Genomic DNA, 9969 nt, shown 5'->3' with positions numbered 1-9969 from the left:
TGCCTCTCAGGTGACAGCCGCCCCTACTGAGCATGCTCCAGAGAGGGCCAGGTAACCTAAGCTAGACACACACATTTACACAGTACCTGCTACAGCCCCGTAGCAACCAGTAGATGATGGAGTCCACCAACAGTAGACCGTCCACAGAGCTACAGATCATTCTTATTATGGATTAATATGTGAGTGGACTGTACCATGTCATCAGCAGGGGAGGACCTTTGGGCTCTGTTCAAGAGGTAAGCAGTGTGTACTGGGTTTTTACATTATCTCTAATCATTGTTGGCTTGGTTAAGGAGGAGGTGTATGGGTGTTCACAAACTAAAGCCAGGCAGAAAGCAAATCAGTGAAATTGCAGAAAAAGGTCCTCACATGTTCAGACCTCTCTTTGGTGTATGGTGGTGAATGTCAGTCAGCTGTGGGTATATTATTTTAACTGAACTGTCACCAGCTTGCAGGATGAAGGCAGAAGATATTTAGGTGAGGCTGGGGATCGGTCCACTTAGAGGTCACAACGAACCTGATTCACAGGGTGAGGGAATAGATTTTGATTGTGCCAGTGACCAAATATTGGGAAAAACAAACAAAAAATTCTAATGTCTAATGTAGAGATGTGTAAAACACCTTGTGGACCACACTGTAATGGGACACTAAAGTTCTTAGGTGAAAGCAACACTAGTGAAACGGTTTTAGGTGAGGTTAGGTTAGTAGTTCATTAGCAGCAGTTCATGTAAACTACAGCTAGATTACCAACCAGGCATGCATTTTTACTCAGTTTTTAATATTTTTAATATTTCAGTTAATATTACATGTGCATATCCTACGTACAAAGTTCACTTGCCACAGGATGTTGCACTAGAACACCAGTGTCTCACCAAAACTGACTTGTTAGTCTTTCCACAGTCAATCACAATCATTAACACTGGTTTGGTCAACATAAACCCTTAACTGTGTGAGCTAAGTTTATTCATTGTGAAATCTAATGTTAATCTTTGGGGACAAATGCGCCCTTCAAATTACATCCACAGAAAGTGCTGTTTTTGCCACTGACCGGCTCAGATTGTTATTCTAAGTAACATTACAGAAAGGATCCATAAAAGATTTTTGTTTGGCATTATCATTTGCCACCAGACTCCATAGACCAAAACATTTCACCCTGCGTATCATTTGAACATTGCAACTTCATTCAGAGTGAACAGAAACAAAATAAAACTCACCTAAACTGTCTTTGTTAGTCTTTCCACTGTTCCAACAATCACCAACTCTGCTTTGGTTGAAATAAATCCTTAATTCAGGTAGATGATAAAAACAGCAGTTTCCGTACTCAGCTGCACACGGAGCAGACTGGCTATGGAAACAAACTACAGAGAGGCTGCGATAGCAACACAGGCAGAGGGTGACACCTTAACTCCACTATATTTTTACATAGCTAATAGTTTGCTGCTATATTTATGTTTAAATTTCAACATTGAACATTAACATTAAAACTACCTGCCATACAGTAAACCTGCGGTTGAGTTAATCCAGCCCTGATGTAAACCAGTCAAAAAAGACACACATTGCCACATATTGAAGCACAGACACACAGTGCACAGTGGGTTTATCAGGCACCAAATAGCTCAAAAGTACTAAAAAGAGAAGGAAATTAACCACAAAAACACTCAAAATCACCACAAAGACAAGGAAATGTACTACAAACATAAAAAATTACTACAAAGAGATGGCAAATGACAACAAAGAGACTCAAAAGGACTAAAAAGAGTCTCAAAACGACCATAAAGAGAAGGAAATTGACTACAAAGAAACTACAAATGACAATAAAGAGAAGTAACTCATATTTGTTCTTTTAAGAGGACAGCTCACTAGAGGAAAGTCCATTAGGAGAAGAGCTTTAGCAGAAACATGATAGGCCTCATCCTGCTACAATGTCTGGCTGTCATCCATCAGTCAGCATCCTCTGGGGACTACCTCCACCTCCCCTGATGACTCACACACACACACACACACACACACACACACACACACACACACACACACACACACACACACACACACACACACACACACACACACACACACACACACACACACACGGCAGTTCTTTGCCATTTATTGCTGTTTGTTTGCCTAGCAACTCAGATCAAACAGTGAAAAAACATTACAACTGGTGAGCCATCAAAGGTCCACAATCTTTGGTCCAAGGACATTCTGAGGTCTCTAATGTGGCTCCAGAGGGAACAAAGCAAAGTTCAATTGAGTTTCTTTTAATCTTTACAAATTAAATTCACATGTCCAAATGACACCATGGTCTGTTCCTCAGTGTTACTGCACTCACGCCAAGTCTGAGCCAAGATCACTTCCAGACCATTTATTAAGATGGCCCATGACAATTTTTTTTTTACAAAATGTAGAGTGTATTTCCAAAGATGTAATTATATGCTTCAACAGGCCGAACAGATGATGATCATGACAGTGATGCAGCTGTGCCGGGTTACAGCCCTGTGGAAGAGATGCTACCTCATCACCATGTTACCTCAACTATAACACAACATGACCAGTAAGTACTACACACAGTGGATTTACATCTTAAACAAATGAGACAATCATTGAAATTAATTGCAGTCTGCCTGCAGTTATTGTAGGTAGAAACCAGACGGAGATACAGCAGGTTAACACACTCCGGTTGATCAGCGTCAGCCATAATGAAGCTTATTGTTTTGCCAGTTTCCAATGTGTAATTGTTCCTATAGTTTTTGTGAGAAATGTGAATTTGTCTGCAGGTATTCTGCTGATGTTGCTGCTGTCAGTCATCAGAGCCCAGCCTGTGCCCCCTGGCCCATCATGCCCTGCTTCCTGTGTGGTTTGTTCTGAAGATGCCGTCATCTGTAACAGACTGGCTCACATTATCAGTAATGCACACAGACAGACAGACACACACACACACACACACACACACACACAAACACTTACAGTAAAGTACAGCTTTTGTGTTTCATGTTACCCAGTCTAAATGATAGTAATTTAATTATATCTAATTTCCCTTCACATACTTTGCAGTAATATGACAAACTTTGTAGTATATTACCCATGATACCTCATATGCTTACAGGACTGTACTGTGTGTGTGTGTGTGTGTGTGTGTGTGTGTGTGTGTGTGTGTGTGTGTGCGTGCGTGCGTGCGTGCGTGCGTGCGTGCGTGCGTGTGTGTGTGTGTGTGTGTGATCAGACGCTCCAGACACAACCCAGGCTCTGCTGCTAACAGAGGGCTCCATCTCCACAGTGCAGCCTGCCTCACTGTCTGACCTCAACAACATTACAGTCATAGGTCAGTCAATACCTGTGTGTCTGTGTATGTGTGTGTGCATTTGTATGTACTTGCACATGTCTGGGTTGTTGGATGCTATTCCTTTCTCTAGGAAGAGAGCAATGAGAAGATAGCAACAAGGTATCTGTTTGCCACATTGTCTTTTTGATACACCCACTAGGGGGTATAGTGGCTTTAAAATGCTGCAAGTATGAACTATAAGTCTCTGTCCCTCTGTCAGGACTGAGTCATAACCATATATCAGTGCTGGGAGAACAGTCCTTCAGAAACCTGCCCTTCCTCCACACCTTACTGCTGGACCACAACCTCCTGACCAGCCAGGCCCTACAGGGGGGAGCTCTGACCAATCTAACCCATCTAGAAGTCCTCGCCCTGGGCCACAACATCATCAGCATGGTGGGTACAATGGGGAAAAATGTACCTGGGAACATGTTAGCTGATTGTTGTATTTTTGATTTAAAGAATTTGGGTGATCCGGTCGTAAAAAACCTCACTGTTGATGTTTTCCAGAACGTCCACAGACCTCTTCTTGTACTGAGAAAGAACTACGTGAATCTGTAATATTACAAGTTTGAGTACTTTGAGTGAAGTCTGTATTATTTCCTCTGTGCTGATGTGCAGATCCAGGGAGGCTGGCTTAAAGGTAGCAAGGCCCTGCGGAGCCTGAAGCTGGAGGGAAACCTGCTTACAAGTTTGGACTCTGGTTCCTTTCCTCTGAATGATCTCAAAGCTCTGGAAAGTCTGGATCTGTCAGATAACCTGATAGATCATCTGGACAGAAACAGGTTATTACATATTTACCATACATTCATACATCTACAATATTTTTTGATATTTGATATTCATAATATTATATATTTTTTCTTTTTAAGAAATGAAAGAAAAGTCTTTCAGCAATGCCAATGTAATGTGTACAGTATGATTCTGTCTTGTGGTCTTAGCTTCAGTGGGTTGGTGAGCCTGCAGACTCTAGATCTTTCCAGAAACCGTCTGAGTACGGCTCCTGCTGAGGCTTTTTCCTACCTCAGCTGGCTGACAAACCTCAACCTGGACCTCAACTCATGGAACTGCTCCTGCCAGCTGCTGGAACTGGCTGCCTTCCTGTCCACCTTCATACAAGAACCCGACAAGGTGCAGGAGTTTTTCTTCATCCCGTTCAATCCTGTCCAATGCAGCTTCACTTGTTCCAGGAACTGCCAGATTAAAAATAAATGATTGAAACATATTTAATTTGGTGACTAAAGATTATGACTCCTATCACCACTGTAGTCCCAGGTAGAAGAAAACACAAGATTATATTATTGGAAAAAAACTGTAGTAAAGTAATTTGATGAGATTATTTGGTAGAACTGCATTGGAAGCAATTGGAACTAGACCTGTGCAGGTTTACAAGGGTCCAATCACCCAACCTAAACAAGTTGTTTTGAGGAGAAAATGATCAGTACAAGACTAGTTGACCTAAACCTGACATCTTCCCCCCTTGCTGCTTTCAGACCCTCTATAATGGCCGTAGGATGGTGTGTGTGAGCGCCGACAACCCGGCTGTAACCACGGTGCTAGAGCTGACCGAGGCCAACTGTGTCCCGTCCAATCAGAACATCACAGTGCAGATACAGACAAGAGGCAGCGTGACGCCTCAGCTGTATGCACGAGATCTGGCAATCACAGCAGTCATCTGCTTTATAGGTGAGAATGATTCACAACAAAATCAAAGAAAATGGTTTGTGAATTTAGTTGTGCCATTATGTCACTAATTACTTAATTGGAAAAAGTTGAAAACACAGAAATGTCAGCTCTCACAACTTGCTGCTTAATTAGATGCTATGTGTTTGAAATTAACTACATTGCATTTAAGACTATACACCTAAATGATTTTAAAACATATTTTATTTAGTCAAACCTACTGTATCACAGAGTCTTTGAATGTGTGTCTTTTTTTTGTTATTTTACATTGCACCGATAAAATGATTACATTGTGAGCCAGCAGGCACGGTCACATCAGAAGTAGTCAGATAGTGATGTATGTGTGTACAAATGTACATATGTAGCAATGATTCAACAGCCCATTATTCAGAAAACAAACATCCATGCTTCGAAGGCCCCTTGTTCCGAAAATACATACTCTGTATCATTAACTTGCATATGCAACTTACCTGACATAACTAATGTATTTATTTTAAACCAAACCTAATCCTTTCATAAACATAACCAAGTAGTTTTAGTGCACAACAAACAAAACAAAAAACTGCGACAATTTCCTAACATTAACCATGTATATATTATTGTTACCATGACGACAAACTCTAGGGAGAGTGTGTTTTTCTGATAATGGGCTTTCAGATAAATGGGACATTTTTCAGACTATTGAGGTTATGGAATAATGGGCCATAGGAACAATGGTATCCCCCGGGGGGCAGGGTTATGTGGAGTTAGATGTTTTGACACAATTAATGATTGATGCAATATTTCAGTGGACTTACTTTGCTGTTGTGAACAGTTGATTACTACAATTTCATTAATGAACTGAATTTAATGTGAAATGACCTGGTCTCACTGTGCTTTTAGAGAGAAATCTTCTGGATTGATTGGACTGGATATGATCTCAATTAATTTGCTACATGACATTTTTATGTAGAATTGTAAAGGTATCCAATTAAAAAATCAAAATGCCCATTAAAGATATCACTTGTCCTGCTCTGCTTCAGGTGGCGTTGGCCTGACCCTGCTGGTAGTTCTGATCTACTATCAAGTCTCTCGGAGGAAGAAACGAAAAGAAAGTAAAAGACAGAAAACGGAAGAAGAGGGAAGAAGCACAATGGCAAATCACCATGTCAATCACCTAGATGTTAGAGAAAAGAGGAGGGACCTCTTCTTGCAAGCAAATAGCAGCCAGCCTTGGGACAGGGAAGTCATGGCGTTGGATGCAAGGACAGATGGCCCTGGTCACCAGTTTAGGTCCCGAGCTGAGGAAAACGGCAGCCATTTTAGGTGCCCGGATTGTAGCACCGAAGGGCAGAGGGGGATGGGGCCGAACCCGATGAGATGGAACAATAGAATAAATGGGGGGATGGAGGTAGAGGAGGAAATAGTGAAGAGGCAAGTGAGGATGATGACAGAGGAAGAAAGGAGGAGGCTCGGGACTCAACAGGGAATAATCTTGAGCAGGGATATCCCCAACAAGCTTCTTTCTCATGGCAACACCAACTCTTCTCATCCACGGAAAGAAACCTTCAGTCAGAGACAAGAGACCCTGGCTGTTTACAGAGAGATGGGTGAGAGCTACAGGACTGACATGGAAGGGCAGAGGAACAGAGGACACGAGAATTTACACTGCGAGAGCTGCCACAGGACATACAGACCACCAGAGCAGAACACAAGACAAGGGAGGATTCACACCAACATGAGAGACTCTGCTCTGTTTGATGGCTTCCCTTCTCAGTACAGACAAATTGAAAGGGGTAGGAATGCCAACCAAAACCAGTTTGACATCGTGAAGAACACAGAGTTAAGAAGAGAAACAAGAAATGTAACATTTGATCTGAAAAAGTCGAAAACCCAGGAGCACAGAAACAGTCAAGCCGATGACAAGGAGGAGGAAGAGAGGACCTCCAGAGACAAGGACAGTGGAAGTGTAAGAAGACACAAAGCTAAAGGCCAGTCTAGCCGGTTACTGAAGGTTAAACTAAACCTGAACCCGCTACGAAAAAGCAAAGTCCATCCTAAGAGGAAAACTGAGCACGGCCACTCGGAGAAAAGCAGCTCAAAGAAGAGCAAAGATAAAAGGCCAGATGGAAAAGAAAGAGGAGAGAGGGAAGGGAAAGGAAAGTCTGGTAAGAAAACGAAGAGTAGCAGCGAGAAAGCAAAGAAATCCACCAAGACTAAAGGATCGACTGAGGATGGTGAGGAAGAGAAGGAAGGAGGAGGACAGAAAAGCAAAATAACTCCCAAAGGGGGGGCAGGTGGGCAGGAAAGTACTGAAGGCAACCAGGGAGAGAATAAACACCAAGAGAACTCTCAACCTGCTGATACCACTAATACTGCTGACCAATCAGCCTCTGCTATTGCCATTGGACAGAGACAAAATTTGCAGGGTGGGACTATTCAGTATCAGGGAGCTGGATTGGTTCTGGGGAGTGCTCAACTGTCCTCGCAGCATCCCTTATCAGCAGGCTCACAACTGACCGGCAGCAGCCTCGCTCTTCCAGGAGGGAATTTTTTGCTCAACACCATGACCCCAGGATCTAATGCACGGTTCCCCAACTATCCAGCTAATTCCATTGCTCCTAGCATAGCAAGCAGTGGGCCCAACATGGCTCCATGTGGTGCCCCAGACAGCTTCAGCAGACAAGCTGGGGTAGGCCTCATGGCTCCTGCTACCTCTCTTCTAGCTAACACTGGAACTGCTAACTCTTTGCAAGCAAGTGCAATGCATAATGCTCCTCTTCATACCTCAGCTGCCCAGCCTGCAGGATTAGCCCCGAACATTACAGCAAACCTAGTTTTTAATCCTGCACCTGGGCATTCTCTCTCGCAGAGCCAGCTGCCTCCTGACAGCTCTCCTCTTATAGCAAGACTGAAGTCTGATCCAGCCCAGGGACAAGGCCTTCAGACTGGCAGAGAAGCAAATCAGCTGCCCCTGGAATCTCAAGCACCCCAGTCAAAGGAGAACCTCACTCTCCGAACTCAGCCACCTCCAAATGCAGATGTTTTTTCTGGGGTGACCCCTCAGGCTCCCGCACCAGTGACCAGTGCAGAGAATTTGTCGAACAATAACAGTCAGACAGAGACCGGGTGTGTACCTGCTGGGTCTACAGTCAGTGTATCAGCTGGGGTTGTGGCTCTTGCTGAAGGACTTGCAGCAGGTGCGTCAGGAGGCAGCATGCAGGCAGCAGATGTGTCCATATCAGGTGTCTCTGCACCCAGTATGTCTACACAGAGTGTATCCTCTACAGGTGATGCAGTTACGACTGCTGCACTGCTGCAGCAGGAGTACCTGTTAGAAGAAGGAGGATCGCCCCCCAGGAGGAAACTGAAGCTGGTGCTTCCTGAGAAGACGTCCGGCCGACCACCCACTGCACTGGAGAGGAAAATACGCTAGCTATCGTAGTTAATGGTTGACGATCTAATTTAAAGTTTTAGATCAGACACAGAAAATACTGTAGATGAGACTGATGCATTCATCAAAATGTATTTTTTAGGATGTTTTACAGATGTTAAGTGTTTTATTTTTATAATTATAAACAGCAAAAAAAAAAAAAAGAAAAAGTGCTGGAGCCTTCAACCATACCACATGATCTTCACCAGCAGATGGAGTTTCCTCAGTTGTCACATAAAGGACTCATTGTCTATGTTGGCTTACAAGTTGAGATTTAGTTGAGTAAGAATCTCTGCTTTTATTTTTAAGTTTCAACCTCACTTCACTAACAAGACAAAACTTGACCACGCCTGTTGCATGCAGCTTCTCAATTCACTTTACACAAAGAAAAAAGAATCACGAAATACGAAACATATTTTAACTCACACTGTCTTAGCTACTGGCACTTTAGGCTGCACATTCAGCTTGAAAGGCAAGGAAATAGTATGCCAAAAGTTCACAAAAATAGGTTTAGGGTTTAGGGTCGCCAAAGCTTCACAGGGGGTCAAGAGGCCTTCTTCTTTTTAAGGGGGTGTAATAAAATGTTGTTTTTAAAGTTTGTAAATTTGTAAGTATGTATGATTGTTAAATACATAAAAACACATAATACAGACAGAAGTGGTATACAAAGTTACTACAAATAAAACCCATCTCTGATTGTTGGATGTGATCCCTGTTTCTGGATGTGTTTTTATTTTTTTTTAAACTGCTTTTTTAAACTCAGATTTCATGTATACGTGGTGTGCTCTTTATTGTATGACCGTTTTCCTAAATTGTACTCTTTTTTTAAAATGGCAGTATATCACCTGCCTTCCAGTATTACAGTACACTTTTTTTTTATTGAATCCTAACCCCTGTATCTTGATCCTTATGTTATTGCCACATACTTGCCAGTACACAGCCCTGTTAGCAACTTGTTGATGAAGATCATGTGATATGATCAAAAGTACCAAACAGTTACTAAATGGACCTTGATGTGAGATCAATTGCTGTTATGTGGTATGGTGGTTTTTATTTGTACTTTTAAATTATGATTGCTCTCTGACGCTAGCGGTCAGCATTATAACAATGTTCTGAAACTGCTCCGAGCACTAAAGACAATATTAAAAAGAGCAGGGGAATGCACATAAGACTACAACTTATATAATAATAATCCTGTGATCAAGGCCACACATCAACCTGAGCAGGAGACGAACAGCAGACTTTGACCTTTGTGCTGATTGTAGCAGGCTGCCGACAGCCGAGGCGTCTGTGTCACTGCTGGGTTGGGTTTCGGTTTTGGCACCAGGACGGCTGTTTGCAATGTGTTGGGTTTCCCTGGTCACACTGCGACCTCTAAACGCTGCCTATAGGCAGTTCAGTTAACACTTATCAAACCTTTACCGTCTGCGCTGAGGTGGTGTTAGCTCAGCCCTCCGCTGTGCAGAACCCTGAGTCACTGTCATCTGTGAGCCTTCAGATCAGTTTTGACTCCTTGCTAGAACTGAATGAGATCATGGAGAAGATGTTTCAC

General features: G+C 42.8%; 1 protein-coding gene across 1 annotated transcript; it reads left to right on the top strand.

Moving 5' to 3' along the window:
- The first annotated feature begins 101 nt into the window (after positions 1-101).
- Positions 102-9529, top strand: lrrc53 (leucine rich repeat containing 53). The gene is made up of 9 exons (XM_051396120.1): positions 102-236; positions 2446-2554; positions 2778-2906; positions 3224-3322; positions 3543-3718; positions 3944-4107; positions 4264-4453; positions 4816-5008; positions 6028-9529. Exons 2-9 carry the CDS (start codon positions 2548-2550, stop codon positions 8418-8420), a joined length of 3351 nt encoding a protein of 1116 aa, XP_051252080.1. The 5' UTR covers positions 102-236; positions 2446-2547; the 3' UTR covers positions 8421-9529.
- Positions 9530-9969: the final 440 nt, after the last annotated feature.

The sequence above is a fragment of the Dicentrarchus labrax genome, unplaced genomic scaffold (genome assembly GCF_905237075.1).
Source record: "Dicentrarchus labrax unplaced genomic scaffold, dlabrax2021, whole genome shotgun sequence".
Classification (NCBI taxonomy): Eukaryota; Metazoa; Chordata; class Actinopteri; family Moronidae; genus Dicentrarchus; species Dicentrarchus labrax.
Note: the sequence above shows the minus strand (reverse complement) of the source record. Positions and strands in the feature narration are given on the sequence as shown.